Source organism: Phoca vitulina, unplaced genomic scaffold (genome assembly GCF_004348235.1).
Source record: "Phoca vitulina isolate PV1807 unplaced genomic scaffold, GSC_HSeal_1.0 scaffold98, whole genome shotgun sequence".
Classification (NCBI taxonomy): domain Eukaryota; kingdom Metazoa; phylum Chordata; class Mammalia; order Carnivora; family Phocidae; genus Phoca; species Phoca vitulina.
Genome location: NW_022589801.1, coordinates 742,687 through 765,181, shown reverse-complemented (window position 1 = coordinate 765,181; position 22,495 = coordinate 742,687). Strand labels below are relative to the sequence as shown.

At 50.3% G+C, this 22,495-nt stretch overlaps 2 protein-coding genes across 5 annotated transcripts in view; one reads left to right on the top strand and one right to left on the bottom strand.

Annotated features, from left to right (window-relative positions):
- Nucleotides 1-13,097, bottom strand: part of CNNM4 (cyclin and CBS domain divalent metal cation transport mediator 4) — a 36,736-nt gene extending 23,639 nt beyond the window's left edge. For both annotated transcript variants that reach the window (XM_032397310.1, XM_032397311.1), the window contains exon 1: nt 11,696-13,097. In XM_032397310.1, coding sequence (XP_032253201.1) covers nt 11,696-13,097 — 1,402 coding nt within the window. The remainder of the gene's footprint in view (nt 1-11,695) is intronic.
- A 70-nt stretch (nt 13,098-13,167) lies between these two features.
- Nucleotides 13,168-22,495, top strand: part of LMAN2L (lectin, mannose binding 2 like) — a 44,041-nt gene continuing 34,713 nt past the window's right edge. Inside the window, exons 1-3 of one of the 3 annotated variants that reach the window (XM_032397316.1) lie at nt 13,179-13,216; nt 16,894-17,039; nt 17,199-17,319. The gene's annotated coding sequence lies outside the window, so the exon portion shown is untranslated. Of the gene's footprint in view, nt 13,217-16,893; nt 17,040-17,198; nt 17,320-22,495 lie in introns of all 3 variants that reach the window. The other 2 variants (XM_032397314.1, XM_032397317.1) reach the window with 2 other exon arrangements.

The following is a 22,495-nucleotide window of genomic DNA, read 5'->3' as shown; positions in this document are numbered from 1 at the left end:
GGTAAGCGTCTGCCTTTGGCTCAGGTCATGATCCCAGGGTCCTGGGATCGAGCCCCGCATTGGGCTCCCTGCTCAGCGGGAAGCCTGCTTCTCCCTCTCCCACTCCCCCCTGCTTGTGTTCCCTCTCTCGCTGTGTCTCTCTCTGTCAAATAAATAAATAAAATCTTTAAAAAAAAAAAAAAATGGAGGGGTAGCCATGTCTCTGGACTGGAAGATTCACCACTATAGAACTGTCAGGTCTTCAAGTGGATCTCTAGATTCAATGCAATTCCATTAAATTCTCAGGAAAAAAGCTAAAGAATAGTCAAGATAATCTTGAAGAAGAACAAAGAACAGAATCATTATTACCAAATATCAACACCTATTAGAAAACTACGGCAAGTATGTCAATGTAGTACTGGAGCACAGACAGACAAACAGACCAAGGGAATAGGAGAGTCCTGAGAGACCCACATATATACCACAGCTCAGTGGGGAAAGACAGTCTTTGCAGTAAGCAGTACTGGACCAGCTGGATAATCCATATGGATTTAAAAAAAGAATCAGACTGTAACACCTCAGACACACAAAACAATTCCAGAAGGATTACAGATCCAAATGTGAAAAGCAAACATTACAGCTTCTAGAAAATAACACTGGATACCAGCTTCCTAACTTGTGTATAGGCAAAGAATCTTTAAGCAGGATATAAAAACACTAACCCATAATGGACACTAAGTATACGAAAATGTGTTCAACATCACCAGTCACTAGGGAAATGTATAATAAAATGACAAGGAGATACAACCACACACCTACCTGACTGGCTAAAATGAAATAAATAAATAAAGAGCTGATAATACCACAGCTGTAGGGACAGCAGTGTAAACTGGTAAGAGCAAAGAGCATTCTGGAAAACAGTCTCCCCTGTGCCTATACTATATCCTAGCAAGTCCAAACTTGGGCATATTCCCAACAGAAATGCCTATATAACATCACCAAAAGACATGCATGAGAGCACTTTTTAGTGGCCTTATTTAAACAGTTCCAAATTGGAAACAACTGAGATGTCATCAACAACCCAGTATATTTCTATCATGGAATACTATCTAGCAACAAAAAGGAATAAACTACAGCTACATACAACATGGATGAAACTCATAACCTTTATGTCGAGCAGAAGGCACCAGACACAAAAGACACATACTGATGATTCGCTTGTAAAAGTTCAGAAATGGAAAAAATTAACCCACGATGACTGGGGGAACAGAGGCAGTAATTGGGAGGGTACCCTAGAGGGTTACACAACCTTCAACGTTGTCGGTGATGTTCTATTTCCTGAACTCAGTAAGAGTTACACAGGGGTGTTCCTTTGTGAAAAACTATCAAGTCGTATACTTAATGATTTATGCACTTTGCTTCAATGAAAAGTTTCCTTTAAAACAAATCTAGGTGTTTGCCAGAGGCAAGAGGTGGGGGGTGAGCAAAATGGGGCAACGTGGTGAGAAGGTACAAACTTCCAGTTGTAAGATAAAGAAGTTCTGGGATGTAATGCCCAGCATGGTAACTACAGTAACTACATGGTAACTAATAATATTAATTCATATATATGAAAATTGCCGAAAGAGTAGATTTTAGGGGCGCCTGGGTGGCTCAGTCGGTTAAAGCGTCTGCCTCCAGCTCAGGTCATGATCCTGGGGTCCTGGGATTGAGCCCCAGGTGGGGCTGCTTGCTCAGCTGGGAGCCTGCTTCTCCCTCTCCCTCTGCCTCTCCTCCATGCTCATGCTCTCTCCTCTCTTAAATAAATAAATAAATAAATAAATAAATAAATAAATAAATAAATAAAATCTTTTGAGAGAGAGAGAGTAGATCTTAAAACTTCTCATCACGGGGGGCGCCTGGGTGGCTCAGTTGGTTAAGCGGCTGCCTTCGGCTCAGGTCATGATCCCAGGGTCCTGGGATTGAGCCCCGCGTCGGGCTCCCTGCTCAGTGGAGAGTCTGCTTCTCCCTCTCCCTCTGCCTGCCTCTCTGCCTACTTGTGCTCTCTATCTATTTGTCAAATAAATAAATAAAATCTTTAAAAAAAAAAAAAACACTTCTCATCACGGGACACCTGGGTGGCTCAGTTGTTAAGCATCTGCCTTCGGCTCAAGTCATGATCCCAGGGTCCTGGGATCGAGTCCAGCATCTGGCTCCTTGCTCAGCAGGGAGCCTGCTTCTCCCCCTGCTTGTGCTTTATGTGTGTGTGTGTGTGTGTGTCTGTGTGTGTGTGTGTGTGTGTGTGTCAAATAAATAAATAAAATCTTAAAAAAAAAAAAAACTTCTCATCACAAGAAAAAAAGATTTTGTTATCTACGTGTGGTGAGTGATGGATATAGTTAACTAGACTTACTATGGCAAACATTTATGAAAATATGGAATTATTATGCTGTGCACCTGAAACAAATTATGTTGTATGTCAACTGTACCTCAAGTAAAAAAAAAAAAAAATCTAGAACTGACAATAAATTTTCCGGCCTGGAATTATTGGAATTTCCCAATCTTCTCATCTCTTTCTTAATATCCACGATCTTACTGAAAAGCGACACAGAGCAAGGGTTAAGAGCTTGGCCTCTGGAGGAGAACAGCTGGGGTTGCCAGTTAGTTGTCACACATCTGGAAAAGATTCTTAGCCTCTTTGAGCCTCAGTTCCTATCTATAGCATTTGGGGGATTAAGTATTCAATAAAGGTTAACCATTAATGAAGGCACTTCTTTCTGCTCTCTGCTCTTACTTAGCCTTTTCCAGAGCTCTGGGTCTGGGGCATTTCCGGGGAGATTGGGCCTCCTGGGGAATCTCTGCTCCCTTGGATCCCCCTCTACTCTCTGCTGCTTATCTATCTTAACCTCTTCTCTCCCTAACTGGGACACCAGGGAATCCTGACGTGAAACAACTCAAGGAGAGGTGTAAAAACCCCTTGCCCTGCCCGGCTTCCCTGATCCTCAGATTATGCTCCTGCAGCGAGAACACAAATGTGCGGCCAATCAGGATGGCAGGCTTAAGTTTCTCCAATTTGCAGAAAACAAACAATTCAGTAAATGAGGAGCATCTCCTCAGTTTTAAGTTTCTCTGCCATACATTTTTTTCCCTTAAGCTCTGGCTTCTGTTCCCCTTAATATACACACTAGGACCCAGATAAGATGGTATCTGAATTAGCATGTAATTATCTAGTGGGCTCATTTGACCTCAATGTATTCACAATTCCAAGAAAGGCACCACGCCCGGACAGTGGGGCAGCCTCCCACCTGGGCCAGCATATGAGAACCACCGCAGCCCAAGTTGGTACCCGCGCCCACTGGGGCACCTTTGGATAGTAATAACAATAATTTTTAAAATGGCTAACATTTATTGCATGAGGACAATGGTGCCAGGCACTGAGCTAAGGATTTTATATGCCTTAACTCCTTTAGTCCTCACCACAGCCCTCTGAGCTGGATACCATCACTAATGTGGATGGCCAAATCACCAGCAACCAAAGTGAAATTTTTCAGAGACCACGAGTCAGTCACTATTTTGAGCCTTTCATGAAATAAACTCCACTTGCATAAGCTTTAAACTTATTCTTAGGGAAGTGTGAGGAAAGCTGGACTAATTTTATGCATTTATTTTTAAGATTTTATTTATCTATTTGAGAGAAAGACAGAGCACAAGCGGGAGGGGCAGGGGCAGAGGGAGAGGGAGAGAGAACCCCAAGCTGACTCCCCGCTGAGCACGGAGCCTGACCAGGGGCTCGATCCCACAGACCCTGAGATCATGACCTGAGCCGAAACCGAGAGTCGGACACTCAACGCCCTGCACCACCAAGGAGCCCCTGGACTAATTTTAAAGCAGAACTCGGGTGACTGTGCATGTGTGCGTACATGCATATGTGTACGTGTGTGAGAGCCTGCTTGCAGGGGTAACTGTGTGAGTCTGCTTGCCTGTGTGTGGGGGTGAAGTGTGTGTTTAAGCATGCCTGTGTGGGGGCGGGGGTGTGTGTGTGTATGTGTGAGCCTGTCCTTGTGTGTATTTGGTGGGGGAAGGCATGAGTGTGTGTGGGAGTAAGCCTGCCTGGGGTTGGGGGAATGGAGCAGCTCCTGGCTGCCTGCTGGCCAGAGACCTGGCGTTCCAGAGAGCCCGGGGAAACCAGTCTTTCAAGAACCCTGCCCAGGTCACAATAAATCAGCCCTGCAGCATGGAAGCGACTCTGACTATAACCTCTGGGGAATGCTCCAGCAACACCAAGTTTAACCCCCAGCAAAACAGGCTGGCGGCTAAAACAAAAAACAAACAAACAAAAAAAACCCAACAACAAAAAACCAGGCTGGAGGCTGCACACCCCGGCCCTCCGGGCTCACCTTTTCATCAGCCACACAGTGCAGCCCAGCCCTCAGTCTGGGGATACCCTCCAAGATGCTCCTCCCAAGAAGCCCAGGGACAGAAAGGGATTTCTTGTCTTATCGGAGGAGAAATCTGAAGAACCAATCTAAACTGGGTTCCAAAAGCAGGGCAGTACAGACAACAGTTGCCATGTGAAAATACATATGAGTGGCTAATAGGAAACTTTACACGGCTGTAAAATGAAAATGGTTTTGATCTTGCTGTTTGTGACGTGACTTTTAGAGTCAATTTCTAAAAAGGTTATTGTAATAAATCAAAATATTTAAAAGTAGTTCCCTCCAGATCACAGGTTCATGCGTTTTTTTTTGTTTAGATGTGTGTGTTTTCTAAAGGTCTGAAAATGAGATGTATCTCTGGGGCGCCTGGGTGGCTCAGTCGGTTGGGCATCTGCCTTCAGCTCCGGTCGTGATCCCAGCGTCCTGGGATGGAGCCCTGCATCATTTGGACTCCTTGCTCAGTGCGGAGCCTGCTTCTCCCTGTCCCTCTGCCTGCCACTCCCCCTCTCCTCCCGCTTATGTGCTCTCTCTTTCTGTTAAATAAATAAATAAAATCCTTAAAAAAAAAAAAAATCAGATGTATCTCTTATAATAACCACTAGTAAAAAGAAAATCGTGTAACAAATGGAACAAGGATAGACTCAGGGGTCCAGACTTCAGTCTGTGGAATGGACCAGGAGTCCTTTATGCAGCCACAAAGCCTTTCATGACAGGTTGTCTTGGCACACTCAGGCGTGACAAGAGGGGTAACCTGAGGGACAGGATGGGCCAGCTCCTTGTCGCAGGGCTGTGTCTGACAGCAGACGGAGAGGCTCAGAGAAGGAGAGGAGGGGGCTGGACCAAACGGCAGCTGTGCCCCATTGTCTTCGCGGAGGGCCATCTCGGGCACCCCTGGCAAATTCTGTAACTCTCATACCCACAGAAAGGGCTGAGAAGCAGTCGAAACATGTGGAAGCAGTTTTACCCGAAGTTGGTATCAACGACTGAGAAGCTCAATTCTCATCCTGTGGTCTTGTCCAAGTTCTCCCAGAACAAGAGGCACAGAAGTGGAAAAACGTCGTGTCTCTCCACCCTTGAAGATCCAGCGGGAATGCCACCTCCTTTGGAGGGTCTTCCCTGACTTCTACTGACCAGAAAGGCGTCCGCTTTCTGGAAGGCCCTGCCCCTTACGCATTTCTCCTGTAGGAGTGTTTTTGTGTTTCTGTGCACTCAAGTATTTTCAAGGTTAAACATCTGTTCAGTACCCCCCTGTCCTGAAAACTCTGGAGCTGGGCTTTCCAATGGAAAATGTAAGACTTTTGAAAAGTAAACAACAGTGTGATCTTGGTGTGATCTGAGCTCTTATTTGGGCTTAGACACAAGCCATTGCCTTCCGGGGCACAAATAAGAGCTTTAGGGCAAGATCTGTCAAAAGAAGGCTGAGGAAGCGGCTCTCAGTGCGGGCCCCTCTATGGCAGCTGGTCCAGCGGCCGAGCGAGGCCAGCGAGGGAAGAGCTGCAGATGCCTGCTGGCCAGCACCCGATCACGCTACCCACGGCGGCCACGCTCCATGCCCGCGAGCACCTCACAAAGAGAAAGGGCCCAGGAGCCTGGCCAGCGTCTTGTCAGCTGCCCGGCGGGCACCTCCGCCTGCTAGGGCGGCTCCAGTCCCTCTCACAGATACTCTTGCCCCCGGGGCAGCTTCTCAACAGCAAGTCGCCAGCTCCGCTGGAGACTGTTTCCAGGTGGAGCTGCTGTGGGAGACCAGGTGGGTGGCTACCTGCACTTTCCACTCTTGAGGCGGTCCTCTCCCAGCATCTTGCGACTTAACCGTCCCAGCCCCACAGTCTGTGCTTGGCCCTCACCCTATCTGGCTTCCCCAGGAGGCTCCCCAAACCACGCCTGCTTGGCTCTTTGTCATCTCTCGGAGGAGCCACTTTAACGGGGCTTCTACACACTTCGCATGTGCTGCCGGCTCTCGGCTGACTCTCAAGCCTTTAACCCTGGTCCTGGACTTACTCCCAAGTCCCACATGGGCACTTTCACCTGCACGCTTGCCTGGACGGACCGCACCCTCGTGCTGTTCTGTGTGGTCCAGGACCACACCATCATCTGAGAGCCTGCCAGAAAGACAGCCTCTTAGGCCACACCCCAGACCCACTGAGTTCACCTCTGCGTTTTAACAAAACATCTAGGCAGTTCGGGTGCACGTTTCAGTGTGAGAAGCTCTGGTAAGCACAGAGGAGTCCAATAAAGGGTCACATTGCTGTAATTTACCACCACCACCAACCGCCCCCCCCCCCCCCCCCCCCCCCGCAACCCTCCAAACTGTCTCTGCTTCTCCCTCTCCTCACTTCTGTTAAATGACAACATCATCAACCTGAAGCCCTAGCTAGAAAGCTCAGATATTCACAATTGCTTCCTGGTCCTGACTCCAATATCTCCGAAGTGATCACCGAGTCCTGTTATTCCAATTTCAGAAGCATCTCACGGGCCCAGGCCTTCCTCAGCCCCACTGCACCTACCTGAACCGGGAACAGTAAGCTTTGTTTACAAGGTCTGTCTCCCTGCTAGACTGAGAGTTCTGTCAACAGGGCTGTTTTAGTCCTCTCTGACTCCCAACAGCGAGCACAGTGTCTGACACCACAGGCCTCAGAAAATTAGATGTTTGTTGCAACAAATGAATGAACAAGCAAACAGAGGGAAATAAGATACTTAAAAGTGTGTCAGATGGTAGGAACCAAAAGCGAATGCAAAAATTATGCACTGTTTTTTCTTGACTTGATAAAGTTGTTTCAGGAAGAAAAAAAGTATGTGGGAGAAGTGTGATGTGGCACAGATGGAAATATGGGAGGAGTTTTCAACAAAAATATTTCTAGCTTTTTCCCCTTCAATATGTAAACATGCTAACTTTCTATGAGGCCACTAATAGGTCCAAAGTCACCTCATGGGTCAGAGACCAAGCTGGGTGGAGTTTAAACCCAAGTCTTTACAGGGGGCTAGATGGTCATAAAGTAGGTGGGGAAAGATAAGATGACTACAGATGAGCCCAGTGCCTGAGAGAGACAGGAATGTCACAGAGGGAGGGACAGCGGAAAGCTGGAAGGTGGGCTTCATTGTGGGGCTGGAGCTTCGGACTTCTCCTTGGGAGAGTTTATTCATTACTCTGCCTCCAGGGCCTGGGAGGGCATCTTTGGTAAAAGAAAAATGCAACTGGGCCAGGAGGAGCCCAGGGAGCCTCTGTTCTAAGATCTCAAGCTGTAGACAAAGTCAACCACAACACTCCATGCTGCAAACAGTTCTAGGCGAGGTGTAAGTTGAAGGACCAAGGTCAAATGGCATGAGCCTCTCAGTGGCCTTACAGCTCTAGCCAACCAGATGGTCTAACTCCTAGGTCCTGTGGTGCCTAGCTCCGTGTCTTGCACAGAGAGTATGAGGTTCAATAAATACCTAATGATAAATGCCTTGAGTTGGGAGGCAAAGCAGCTGGGAAGCTGTAAGCCTGCCTTAGTCTCCAAGGGAAGCTCAGCCCCATGCCTGCATGGACTCCCGGAGCCTGTCTCTAAGTGTGTACGTAGGAGCATCTTCATGACTCACATTAATGAGGGAAGCTATGTACATGCCTGAGGGTCAAAAACCGCTTATTCACAGAAACTGAGGCACAGGAAAGGGGAACCATGCTTCACTCTCAAGACCCCAAACTCTGCTTCTCCGTCCCTGAACCATTAATATATATGTCATCGTAGGAGCCCCTCCTGTCTTCCTCGGTGCAACTAGAAATATCAAGTTCCCTGGATATCGGCTCCTCAACATTCTAGCACTATGGAAGGGGATAATTCTGTCCCAAATCTAACAGATCATTCATTCACACAGTGACCTTTTATTGAGATCTTATCTTACTATGTGCCAAGAACCATTCTAGGGGCTAGGGATATGCCAGTAAACAATACAAAGAGCTCTGCTCTTTGGAACTTAATATTCTAACAGGAGGAGACAGACAATAAACAGCATAGTAGATTTGTAAATTACGGAGTTGTTAGAAAGTGATTTGTGCTATGAGAAAAAGAAAAATTAGCACAGGGTAGAGATGAGGAAGGTCGGGGAGGATGGGAGGTTATAGTTTTATTTTTATTTTATTTTTTCAAGATTTTATTTATTTGGGGCGCCTGGGTGGCTCAGTCGTTAAGCGTCTGCCTTCGGCTCAGGTCATGATCCCAGGGTCCTGGGATCGAGCCCCACTCCACTCTGACAGAGAGAGACACAGCGAGAGAGGGAACACAAGCAGGGGGAGTGGGAGAGGGAGAAGCAGGCTTCCCGGCGAGCAGGGAGCCCGATGCGGGGCTCAATCCCAGGACCCTGGGATCATGACCTGAGCCGAAGGCAGACGCTTAACGACTGAGCCACCCAGGTGCCCCGGGAGGTCATAGTTTTAAATACGGCACCAGGAAAGCCTCACTGAGAAGGTGAAGCTGAAGCAGACACAAGGGAGGGGAGAGAGTGAGGCCTACAACATCTGGGGAAAAACATTCCAGCCTGAAGGAACAGCCAGGGCAAAGGCCCTCAGGCGGGAGCATCCTGGTGTGTACAAGGAACAACAAGAAGGCCGGCAGGGCTTGTCTGTCATTCATTCATTGCTCATTCTTTTGTTCATTCATTCATTCATTCATTCAACAAACATTTACTAAAGACCCATCCCTTTCCAGGCACTGAGTGGTGAAAACACTAGTAAGGTATGATCCCTACCCACGAGGAGCTCATAAAGCTGGGAGCAAGGAGGAGATAAAATGATCTTAAAAGAGGATTACACGCAGAGCAGAAAGACTCTGGCAGAGGTTAGGGACCTTACCCAACTTGGAGAGTCCACGGAAGCATAGGAAAGACCCTCAGGGAGATGCTTGGCTACACCTGGCAGGCCCCCAGCTCTTGTTTTGATGCTGCTGACAGTGCTAGCCATGTTAACCTTGCTCCCTTGTTTTTCTTAGCTACAAAAGCCTTCCAAACACCAGATTTGTAAAGAGAATCTTTTAAGATGCAGATGTAAAGTGTTTGCCATGTCCAAGAGGGCCTCAGACTAAAAAGGTAAATGCCAGATGAAAAGATCTGGGAGAGACCATAGCGGGGGCAGCCCAGAGTGGCAATGAGTTAGGATGGAACCACAAAGCCCCAGGGTGTGTCCATTAGGGGTGACCATCATATCACACTCACACCTTCACGGCTTCATGCTGCCCTGGGTAGACTGTGCCTGCGTTTCCACGGAATTAGCAGCACCCCCTCCAGGGCTAGGGCTAGGGCTAGGGCTAGGGCTAGCACTCGCGCTCAGGCTCAGACCACCAGCCTCTGTTAAGGAGACTCCAGTGAACTAAAATATACATTTGGAGAATTCCACTCCTCAGAGCTCTGGCCTGAAAGATCCTAGCTCTGTTTTCTCAGCTTCCTGAAGTGGTACTCCTTTTTATAAGATGAGTCCAAAGATGCCCCTGCCAAGACCCAGGAAGCTCCCACCGGAGAAGAGCTCAGCCCTCCTGATCAGGGGCTGGGAAGCTTGGCCAAGCCGATCCATACCAGTTGGCTCCAGATCCAAGCTGAACGATGCAAACGTGCTTGCTGGGTGTGTCACCAGCAACCGTCCCAAAGACCATAGAGGTGGTGAGCAGGAAGCCGCCCTGGTGAGGCCTAACCAGGTTCCTGACCAAACAACATGGGAGAAGTCTTCAGGGCCAAGAGGCTGCAGGGTGGGGCTAGGGCACAGAACCTCACTTCTCTACTCCAGGATCGGCTACCTGGGAGAAACAGGTTCCTGGGCCTGCACCTGCAAAGCTCCCCCAGCACGGTGCCATCACCACCAGATGTCCAGGTCCCTTCAGTCTCTCTGCAATGAGGCCACCTTACCAGGCTGTCTCCCACTTGGACTTCTATTACTCGAGTCCTTCTCAGTTCTGATGCTGAGATTCACTCTGTCTGTCCCTCTGAAAAAGGGAGGTGATTATCAGTATCCCACTCTGGCCCTGACCAGAGCATCTTTTCAGAGCAAACCGGGCAAGGCCTACTCCTACCTATCCCACGCCATCACCACTGACCCATCCAGTTCCAGGCTCTCCCCTCCCCATCTGAGGCTTGCTCCCTGCTGGAGTGCCCTGGGCTGGCAGGCTGCCTTAGCCAGCAGGAGCTCTACCTATGGGGAAGGGAAGCAAAGTCCTGGATTTAAGATGTGCGCCCTCCCCTCCCCCATTCCTTTATAAAGAGCTTCCCTTTCTGCCTCCTCACTCCCTGTGGCCTAGGAGGGTTTTACTCCATAATTGGCTTGTTTACTGCCACTGAGGACTTCTGAGTGGCAGAGGTAGGAGGAAAGTTTTGTTGGAAGTAAGGAAAGGGGTGTGTGCCCTGAGCTTTGAGGCTGATGAGTAAAACCTCCAAGTGCCTCTCTAACTACCTGAGAACTGGCCAAGAACCCATGTGAGAAAAAAAACACAAGGCACTGCAAGGCCAGCTGAAGATTTCCAGCAGCAGACCACAGGAGGGAAGCTTATGTTTGGCGCCTGGGAAAAGACAGAACAATAACCAAAACTTGATCTGCTTGCTTCTGCAGAATAGTCGAAAGCATTACTTGGCACTGTTCTGAGTGGGGAGCCAACCAGAGACCTCCTAATTCAGCTTCTGTGGGTTAGGAGCTCCAGAAACATCACTCTTGCTCAAAAACTTCCGAGAGCGCCAAGCTCCAAGCAAACGCACCGCCCTGTCTTCAGGCGCTTCCCAAGGCCCCAGATGACTCAGCCTCTCCCCACTGACCATCGAGCAGCAGACTCAAACCCAGCTCAATAGGACCACCTGCTGGGCCACAAGCACATCCTTTGCTTCCCCACTCAGGTGCCCTGCTCCTTGTGGGGCTCCCCCTGCCTGAGGCACCAGGTTTCAGGCTCTCCTTTCAATGCTCCCTCCTCCTGTGAAGGGTTTCCCAGGGCCCCAGCCCCTTCCCCACCTCACCCCAATCAGATGTGTGGCCCCACACTGTAATCTCCATGGCCTCTTTTAAGGCCTTACTCTGTCCTGCTTCAGTAGCTCCCTGAGGCCTTGCTCCATCCCTCCAAGTGCACCAGCGTGTCTCGGCTCTGATTCACCTGGAGCACAAAGCACAGTACCTGACAAATGGCAGATGCTTATGAACTGTTCCTGCTGCCCCAAATGCCTTTCACCTCAGAGGCACAGGAAGCGATGGGCAAAGGGACAGTCACACCAAAACACTTAAGACCAGCCGACACAAAACAGGCAAGGGAACGAGAAGCGTCACAAAGCCAGTTAATGGGGAGAGCTCCATCAGGCCTTACCCTTCTTGAACTCCTCCAGCATGGCATCCAACTTGGTGTCATGGAAGACAAAATGCACTGGGTGGTTATAGAAGCGGGTGATGGTCTTGAGGGGGGTGCAGTCATCAGGGTCCACGAAGGCCAAGTCTTTGACATAGAGAATATCTACAATATTGGACTGCTCGTCTTCAAACACGGGGATGCGGGTATAGCCGCTCTCCATGATCTCTGACATGGTATTGAAGTCCAGGATGGCATCGCTGCGGATCATGAAGCAGTCTTGGAGCTGGGTCATGATATCCTCCACGGTTTTGGTCCGTAGCTCCAGGGCACCCTGGATCATATTTAGCTCCTCTTTCACCAGGTCGTTATAGGGCTCCGTTACCTTCAACATCTCCATCAGCTTCTCCCGGTTGTAAACGGTGCGAATCTCCTGGCCCAAAACAAAATCCAGGAGCTTGCTGATGGGGAAACTGAGGGGAAAGGTGACTAGCATAAAGAATTTGGTGAGAATGATAGTGTTGGCACCCACAGCCAGGCCGTGTCGGGAGCACAAGGCCTGAGGTACGATCTCCCCAAAGATGACAATGCCAATGGTGGAAGAGGCCACCGCCATGAGCCCAGACCCGATGAGGTTGTCTAGAAGGATGGTGAGGGACGTGTTGACCAGCACGTTTCCCAGAAGCAGCGAGCAGAGTAAGTAGTTGCCCTTGCGCCGGATGGGCTCGATCTTGCGGGCATAGCGCCTCTCCTTCTGGGTGCCACAGTTCTGCACGATGCGCAGCTCCATGGGGTCCAGGGCCATAAGCCCCAGGTTGAGGCCAGAAAATATGCCGGACAGCACCAGCAGCACCAGAATGAGGAGGATGTGCAGCCAGAGGGGCAGGAACCTCCCAGCCTCCTCCACCATGAAGAGCAGCGAGTCCTTATCGGTCCACCTCTGCCAGGGCCCATCCACCCCGGCCCGGGTGCACAATGCATACAGCTTCATGTTCTCGCTCCTCCGGAGGAACTTAGTGAGCACCACCAGCATCCCGGACGTGTTCCCGCGGCTCACGTTGACCAGCTGCTGGACGACCAGGTCCTTGGTGAGCTCGGGACAGTTGGTGGAGTTGTGGATGGCCTCGGAGTTGTCCACCTCGGTGAAGGAGATCAGGTTGCTGGAGATGGAGCCCAGCCTCTGGCCGTACAGCCTCAGGTTCACTGTGCTGCCTTCGGACACGAAGATGATGCCATCCGCGTTCATCCCACACGATTTGTTGCAGCTCGCCAGCCTCATGCCCAGGATGGCGCCCCGCTGGGGGTCGCCCTGGCCCCGGGCCCCCCGCGCCCACATCAGCACCAGCAGCAGCAGCGCCGCCAGGAGGAGGCGCCCTCGGGCCGGCCCGCCGCCCGGGCGCCCGCCCCCGCCCACCGGCGCCATGTTGCTCCGGCTCGGCCGCCGCCGCTCCCCGCGCCCCGCCGCGCGGCCCGGCTCCCGCCGCCGCTCCTGCCGCTTCGCCGCCGCCGAGCCAACTGCCCGGGCCGCCGGCCTGACGTCAGGTCAGCGCCCCGCCCGCCCCGCCCCGCCGACCCACGCCCCTCATTTGCATGGGAGACCCCGCCTCCGGGCGCGCGGCTCCAGTGCCCGCCCTTAAGGGGGTCCCGAGCTTAAGGTGGAGCGGCGCCTGAGCGCGGGAGCCGCGGGCGGACGCTCGCCCCGCCCTTCTCCTCGCACGCCCTTTCCCGCCGGCCTTTCCGGCCTGCTGGGCGTCGGTGCGGCCCGCTCTCCTGCGCCGGGCCTGCACGCCTGGCCTCGGCGTTCCTCCGCTGCAGTCTAGCCGGGCGTCGCGTGCTGGGCTCCTTCCCCAGAAGGCTGTTGCTCGGGGCAGGGTGGCCCTTCTCTGCAGGCACCTCGGAAGCAGCACGGCGTTGTGCCGGGGCGGGCGGGGGTGGGGGTGGTGGATGATTTTCCTGATATAAAGAAAGAAAAGGGGAACCTGAGGGTTGAGGCCTTCAGGTCCACCGGCATGGCACGCTGGCCCTTGTAGACTTTTCTGGCCTGGGAGTTTTGTTGCCGACTTTGTCCCAAGGCCAGAAGTGGGTTCCCCGGGGCCTAGCCCCCAGGCCGACACCCTTCGGCCACTGGCTACCTGGTGGGAGGAGAATCTGGGGAACTAAGGATATAGAAGGTACTAGCAGATGGAAGCGTCAGGGTCTGGCCCAGGCTCTTCTCATGCCATTTCCATTTAGGACACAAATATTGAGCACCCACTATGTGCCGGGTGGACACTTGTTCCAGGCTCTGACAATGTAGCAGTGAATAAGCCAAAGTCCCTGCCCACTTTTTACAGTCAAGAGCAGAAACAGACCATCAACAAGTATCCTTCGAACAACCCTAAGAGGTAGTGTTATTTGTCCATATAACAGATGAAGAAATTGAACCTGGGCACAAATTGGAGTCCCCCCCACATTGCTATTTTAAGAAGAGGCTTGTGTGACTGGTAAGGCACATTGGAGTGTCTTTCAGCTCTAAAATGGGGGTAAGAATAATAATAGGGCACCACCTCTCCAAGCTTATGGGAACAACTGGCCTAGGCATTGAACAGGACAGGAGAACTCTGAATGTTCTATGTAGCTGATGTTGTTGCCTGCCCTACGGGACCAAACCCCTAACCCCCAATTGTGGTGGTGACTGGCCAGCTGGGGCAGACACGTGAAAATGAGCTGAGAGGTGTGGCGCCAGGCCTAGCCCTGAAATGACTGCTTCCTGGAAGGCCCTACCTTGGTGTCAGTTAGCAACTATGAATTGAGCACTAAGCACTTAGGAGGTGTGGGGAAGACCACAGCCGCCTGCCCTGTCGAGGGGAAGGAGACAGACAGACAAACGTCCTTACAATAATTGCAGAGGTGCACTGAGGGGAGAATCAGGTACCAGGTTGACCACTGGGTCTCAGAGCAAGTATTCTGCCAGCCTTGGAGACACAGAAGCCATTTTACTCTCTCCCTGCACAAACACTTGTGTTTTATTTTTCTCGTGGTATACTGCTTGCCAATAAAAGCAACAATCAATACCAGCCAGAAAGAGCCTAAGCAGAGAGGAACAATCAGGTACAGTGTCATGGGAGGGGACGTGGTGGTAGAGAGGCCTGATTTAGCTAAGTACTGTTAGCAGGGGTAGAGGGTTCTGCATACTAGGCCAGACTGAAGCAGTCCCTTGCAGGTAGGCACCTCACTTCCCATTCCATAGTGAGCATCTAGCAGGCCAGTTTGGTAAGGAACAGGAGCCTCGGGATGGGCACTGGCCAAGACAGAACAAAAGCAGAAAGAACCTTTGACTGGCTGTGCCCTCCCATCTCCACTGACCAGGAGGAACCACCCGCATCACCTCAGAGAAAGCCCAGCTCTCAGAGAGGCTTCTGCCCACCCCACCTCATCTCTTTCCAGCCAGCTTTAAGACTAAGGCCCTCCCCCATGGTACTTAGAGACTTTGCCATTCTATTATCGACTAATCGGCTATTTTTATTTTGCCCTTTTCAAATGGTCTGTGCTCAGAGCTCTTTATGTATACACTGAGTCCAACGACGGAAGCCAACAAAGCGAAGGAAAAAATAAGCTGTTGAGATACTTGGGTAAAAGTGGGAGGGGTGGTGAGGGTCTGGTAGGAAGAATTAGTCTCTGCTAAAGTTCATTTAATTCCACTCAGCCACCATTGCATTCACATGCATACTTAGGTGAATAGAACAGACTCAACGGGGGCGCCTGGGTGGCTCAGTCGGGGTTAAGCATCTGCCTTCAGCTCCGGTCATGATCCAGCCCCTTGTGGGGCTCTCTGCTCAGCGGGGAGTTGGCTTCTCCCTCTCCCTCTGCTCCTTATCCCTGCTTGTGCTCTCTCTCTCTCTGTCAAATTAATAAGTAAAATCTTACCAAAAAAGGGAAAAAAAACAGATTCAATGAAGTAAAGATACAAAACTCTTTGTTGCCCACCCAGAGCCTTCAATCCAGCAGAGGAGACAAGAATCTCTCCACCAAAGTTAAAAGCACTATAACTTGGAAAATGTCTGAGGAGGTATTTGAGGTCCAGACCAGTGTCCAGGTTCTTTCCCTGCCGGGTTTCTATCCCTGATGAGAGCATTTAACCTTTCCTCATCTGCAGAGTTAAACCTTTCCCACCGAGTGGAGGGGACAACATGGAGATGGAGGTCTATGTGTGTGAAGAGTCAGGAAGCCTGGACAAACGTGTGGCTTCCGTGAACCAGGCCGTGAGAACTGTAGAAAGTGATGTGCGAATGAGAAGTCTGTCTCCTTTGAGGGTCAGACTTGTTTCTCGGCCCCAGGGTGGAAGCCCTTATTCACCTGTCTCCATTCGCAAGTAAGGAGTTCGGTGAAGATCGTTCTCAGAGCGGTCTGATACCTGACTCCTGAGCAGCTCAAAGCACTCCATTCATGACTTTTGGACCTGACAGGTTTCTGGACTCTATGGCAGTACGTCCACACCCCCAGGGTTGAGCCCACGCCTTTCCGGTCCTGTGCAGGGAGACAGACTTAAAAGTCTGTTGCCCCTTCTTTTGTACCTGGCATGGTGCTGATGCTGAGGATCCAGTGGTGAACAAGGTCCTGAATTAGTAACCTGGGACCCCCGGCACCACTCCCGACAGGCTGTGATCCTCCCGGGCTGCTTAGTCCTCTTCAACCTCTGGGTGCCCAAGATGCCCAAGAGAAGCAGCAGCTCCCCATCTGCTGGTGGAGCTCAGAGCCTGTGGCCACCAGGGCCCCACAAGTCTCTCGGAGGATGCCCAGGTCCTGGGGTTCAAGAGCCTGGCTGGGGGCGATGCAGTGGCCTGTTCCCCAGCGGTCTGTAAGTCTGCAATACCCCTGAGCATTTGCAGGTTATATCTGTGCTATTAAGTTGTCTGGGGAGAGAAGGGGCGGTCATGCCTCCGCAGAGGCACAGAGCAAGCATGGGATTAGCTGAGATGGTACCTTGGCTCAAATCCCAACTCAGGTCACCCCAACAGGTGGGGGCATGAGGACCTGGTGTCATTTTCTACCTGAAACAGACACTTCATTAAGCTGAGGAGGGGGTGAAAGCATCAGATCAGGGGATCCAGGCCCATTAAAGGATGTGCCTGTGACAGGAAGTGGAATGCCAGAGCAGCAAAGGGGAGGAAGCATTTGTATTAACCGGGTCGGCTTCAAGGCTCCATGGCCAGAGGACAAATTGTTCTCCTTTGGGACAGGACCACAGGAGGCAGGATGCCCCGCCGTGGGGGTTCCGGCACAGCTCAGGAGGCACACTGTGGGGCTGGCTCTGCCAGGGATTGCCTGTGTGACCTGGGACTCTGGGACATTCTGGAGTGCTGAGTGAGGTGATGCCTGGCCCATGGTAAGAGCCCAATAAACATGATCCCTAACCATGATGGGGAGGGACATGACAGGGCTGGGATTTTTGGAGGACACTCAGATTTCTTCAGCTTCATTGTGTCTCCATCCAACCCCATCCCCATCCACTGTGTTCTTGTTCTTTCCCTTCCCTTTCCTGCAGAGAGAGAAAATCTGTAGAGGATGGTGGGGAAGAAGAGACTAAACAAGACCACATCCTGGACTCCTTGGGCCTCGGGGCTGAGGGAAGAAAAGAGGCTGGGGCACAGGTAGAACCACTGGAGGTAAGGCAGGGGTCGGCGCAGTGCCTATGGGCTCTGGGGCTCAGGCTGCAAAAGCTGGCAAGTTGGGGAGAGGGAAGCCTATCACTGGGATCTAGGAGACCTGATGGCCCACGAGGCAAGGACTGCTGGGAAGCCCCCTGCTCGCAGCTGGGCCCCTGTGAGGAGTGCCAGGCAGTGCGGGGTCTGGGGGAGGCCCAGCGGGCCCAGGACTCTGCCTGCTCCCCTTTCTGCTTCCCTCCTCCTCTCGTGCACTGGAGCTCCCCCCCTCCCCCGCCATTGGCCACCCTCCCCCTTTCCCAGGACTGGCTACCCCAGCAAGCTTTTCCTTCTGCCTCCCAAAACACAAAGACCCTTTTTTATGTTAAGAGGTTCACTGTTAATCGCTGAAGAAAAATAAGGAAGAACAAGATAACAGGCACTGAGTATTTACAAAAGCTTAAGAACAAAGTTCCTGGAGTCATTGTCCTTCTGTTTCTGACCCTTTTTCTTAGTTGGCAAATGGAAACAGGCCGTAGCAGAAATGCCCTGGGCTCTGTTCCTTATCAGCTGGTGAATTGGGGCCAAGTGCTTGACCTCTTGGGTCTCAATTTCTCCATTTTTTTAAGATGGGGATCAAGAGACCCTTGTGTCGGACTAAAAGTACTAAATGAGCCCAAGTTTGGTAGCGCTGCTCCTAAATGTGTTTCTTTTCCTTCCCTCAGACTAGGACTTTCACATTACGTTTCATTCATTTATTCATTCCTGTATCTTTATCTTTTTATTGGGCTTTTAAAATTACCAAAGCGGTACATGTTCACTGCCACAAATTCAAAGTATAGAATAGAAAACACAGGGTCCCCTTCCTCCCCTATGCCACTGCCCAGAGATTGTTTTTCTGTAATCTGTCACTCTCTGCTTCTTCATTTTCTCCTTGTCCCCACTCTGCACTGGAGGCCATTTCCCACTGGGTTAAGAGTTCCTCAAGGACAAAAACTATGTCATAGTCATCTCTGTATCCGGCATGCTTGGCATTCCATATGCATTTGTGGAATGAATTGGATTTCCCTTAAAAAGGAGGTAGGAATAATACTGTTGGGGGCCAGGAATGGGAAATGAGGAGGAAGCTTTTAGCCACCAGTAGCTTTATTTATAAAATTGCAACCGAAAAAACTGTATCATGAAACTACATTTACCCCTTGATATAATTTCCACTCTAACCTATGTCTAAAAAAAAAAAGTCTGCTTTTCAACCAACTAAATTGATTTCTTGACTGATCTTCAATTTGAATAATACTCTCATGCATTGCTCATGGGCATACACTGGAATTCTCTTTGGAGGAACCTTAGGAGGGCTGCTGGGAGTTAGAATATTCTCTGTGTAAATGACACCCACACCCACAGTGCCTGGCATAATCCACATGAGGCAATAAATCTCCCCAGGCAGATCAGTGAGGCAAGTGCCTGATTACTGAATCTTATTGTCTGCCAGAGTGGGAGACAGCCTTTGAGATTTTCATTCCCGAGTGTCCGGATTTCTGCAGGTTTGTCCAAAACAATTGCCGAGGCACCAAATACCTGTGGAGCCTTTAACAACTGGCTCATCCCACACTGGGCCTTGGAGCCTTTATCTCCAACATGAGGGGATTAGGTCAGATAATGAGGTTCTATCCTTATTTAAATTCTCTGATGTATTAATTTTCCTAGGCAACCAGGAGAGGAAGGTAAAGGTGAAATCAACAAGATCAGTTGTAGTGGGCATCTGTTGCTCTGAGTGGTCCAGCTTCCTGTCCCCTTCTTCAGGGAACAGTACCTCCCTTTTCTCTGGAGACCTGTCCCACCTCCTTTCCCATGGGTTCTAGTGGAGACGGACAATGGACCAGGCCTGGACAAAAGTATCTCAGGCCCTATCAATTGACCGAGGGTGGACAGGACACCAAGAAGGGCCAATGAGGAGTCTGGTGTGGGCTTTTATATGGGGAGAGGGTCCCTAACTGGAGATCATAGAGGCCTCGAGCTCTCTGGGGCTATGTCTTCTCTCCCTGTTGACTGCAGTCTTTCTTTTTTTAAAGATTTTATTTATTTATTTGAGAGAGAGAGAGTGAGAGAGAGAGCACGAGAGGGGGAGGGTCAGAGGGAGAAGCAGACTCCCCGCTGAACAGGGAGCCTGATGTGGGACTCAATCCTGGGACTCCAGGATCATGACCTGAGCCAAAGGCAGTCGCTTAACCAACTGAGCCACCTAGGCACCCTACAGTCTTTCTTTCTTAGCTTTACCATAGCCCTGTGAGAGGGGGGTACCATTATTCTTCTGTACAGATCAGAAAAGAGAGATTTGGAAGCTTAAGAAACCTGTTCAGGATCACACAAAAATGGATTTCAATACTGTTCAAACCTGTCTTGACTCCAAACCTTCTTAACCCATGCATTGTGCTGCCCCTCTAAGGACTTGGGTTAGAGGAACAGAATTGTAATCGGTTGATTGAGGAATCTCCACTCAGTGGGGCCTTAACATGACAATCTTGAAACCAATTTCTATCAAATTTCCCTTTACCCTTCCTTCTTGAGAGCTTAGATGATCCCAGAGCTTTAGTGCGACTTTTAGTATTAGAAGTCCACTCAGATTTATTAAGAACTCCTATCTCGTTTCTGGTTTACATCACTTACACCCCCTTCCTATCATCCAGGCTTGGGATCCAGTTTCTGCTCTGGGGACTTGGAGGGGGGGAAGGGCCTTGGTCAGCCTTCAGTCCTCCAATCACTGCAGCCAGTTTCAGGGTGGGGAGGTGTTCATGTGCGTGTGCGTGTGTGCGTATGTGTGTGTGTGTGTGTGTGTGTGTGGATGTGTCTGGTGTCCAGCAAAGGGAGTCATGTATTGGTTCTAGGATACTTCCCCTCTTCCTTTTCAGGGTCAAACTTCTCTAGTATTGGGGCCTGGTAGGGCAAGAGGGGAAGAAGGGTAATTTGTCTTTACTTAATCCAGCTTCTTGCTGTTGGGGGACACTTTGCCTGTCAGGCAGCCCCTCCTGATAGAGTCCTCCCAATGGTTGCAGTAGAGACTGCCCAGGGCAGAACAGTAAGTGTACTGCCTGAGCAGAGGTTTGATTGTGGAATAAGATGCCAGTCTCTCTTCTTGCAGGACCCTCCAAATTTTCTTAGAGCACCTCCTTCGCTTGACTTTGAGAGGTATATTAGTTACCTATTGCTGCATAACAAATTACCCCTAGAACTTAGTGGCTTAAAATAATAAGCCTTTATTAGGTCATAGTTTCTGTGGGTCAGGAATTAGGAAGCAGTTTAGCTGGCTCAGAGTTTCTCACAAACAGATGTCAAGATGTTGGCTGGGGCTGAAGTCATCTGAAGGCTTGGTTGGGGCTGGAAGATCCACTTCCAAGCTCACTCACATGGATATTTGCAGGAGGACTCAGTTCTTTGTCCCATGGACCTTTCATGGGGCTCCTTACAACATGGTAGCTTGCTTTGCCTATAATAAGTGATCCAAGATGGAAACCACAATGTCTTTTATGACCTAGCCTTAGAGATGATATACCACCACGTCTTCCTTATTCTATTGGTCCTATGGACCAAAATTGATACCCTGTGGGAGGGGACTATCCACGAGCAGGTGACAGGGGTCAGTGGGAGCCATTTAGAGTCTGGCTATCACAGTAGGTAAGGGAAAATCCTCTCTACTGAAGGCTAATCAATTGATAAACTTCCTCCGCCCCTGACCCCCAACTGCTTTTCTTAAATATTGGGAATTTGGTCTTACTGGGATGATGGTTGGGGTCAGAGGGCCTGTTCTCTGTTTAGATGTCCAATAGACACATAAACCTAGTATCACTAAAATTAAAATACTGATCTTTCCTCCAAAACATTTATCTCCCACAATTTCACTTCTACCAGTATATGGCAACTCCATCTTTCCAGTTGCTGTGGCCAGAAAATCTTGGAGTCATCCTTTATTCCTCTGTTTCTCTTATGCCTCTGTCAGCTCCCTCAGCAAATCCTGTTGACTGCACCTTGAAAATACATGTAAATTCCAGCTGCCTCTCCCCACTTCTGCTGCCACCGCCCAGGCCCCAGGCACCTTCCTTTCTCGCTTGGGTTACCAATATTCTTGGTCTCCTTGCTTCTACCCTTTCCTCCCTACAGTTTTTTTTCTCAAGCCAGCAGCAGAGTGGTCCTTTAAAAATATAAATTAGATTATAAACCTCCTCTGATCAAAACCTTCCAGAGACTCCCAGTTTCTTTTAAAGTAACACCCAAAGTGGTGCCATTCGCCTACAAATGGGAGTTTGGTCTTTTTTTTTTTTTTTTAAAGATTTTATTTATTTATTTGACAGAGAGAGATAGTGAGAGAGGGAACACAAGCAGGGGGAGTGGGAGAGGGAGAAGCAGGCCTCCCACGGAGCAGGGAGCCCAATGCGGGGCTCGATCCCAGGACGCTGGGATCATGACCTGAGCCGAAGGCAGACGCTTAACGACTGAGCCACCCAGGCGCCCCTGGAGTTTGGTCTTGATCCAATTATGGAGGGCCAGAAAATTCCTTTTTTTTTTTTTTTTTAAGATTTTATTTAGGGGCAGCTGGGTGGCTCAGTCGTTCAGCGTCTGCCCTCGGCTCAGGTCATGATCCCAGCGTCCTGGGATCGAGCCCCGCGTCGGGCTCCCTGCTCAGTGGGAAGCCTGCTTCTCCCTCTCCCACTCCCCCTGCTTGTGTTCCCTCTCTCGCTGTGTCTCTCTCTGTCAAATTAAGATTTTATTTATTTATTTGAGAGAGAGAGAGAGCGATCACAAGTAGGCAGACAGGCCGGCAGAGGGAGAGGGAGAAGCACACTCCCCGCCAAACAGGGAGCCCGACGCGGGGCTCGATCCCAGAACCCTGGGATCATGACCTGAGCCGAAGGCCGTCGCTTAACGACTGAGCCACCCAGGTGCCCCTCGAGCCAGAAAATTCTTATTGGGGAAATAATGTGATAGAAACTAAAAATTGGGAAGGTTACGGGGCGCCTGGGTGGCTCAGTTGGTTAAGCAACTGCCTTCAGCTCAGGTCATGATCCTGGAGTCCCGGGATCGAGTCCCGCATCGGACTCCCTGCTCAGCGGGGAGTCTGCTTCTCCCTCTGATCCTTCCCCTCTCATGCTCTCTGTCTCCCATTCTCTCTCTCAGATAAATAAATAAATAAATAAATAAATAATAA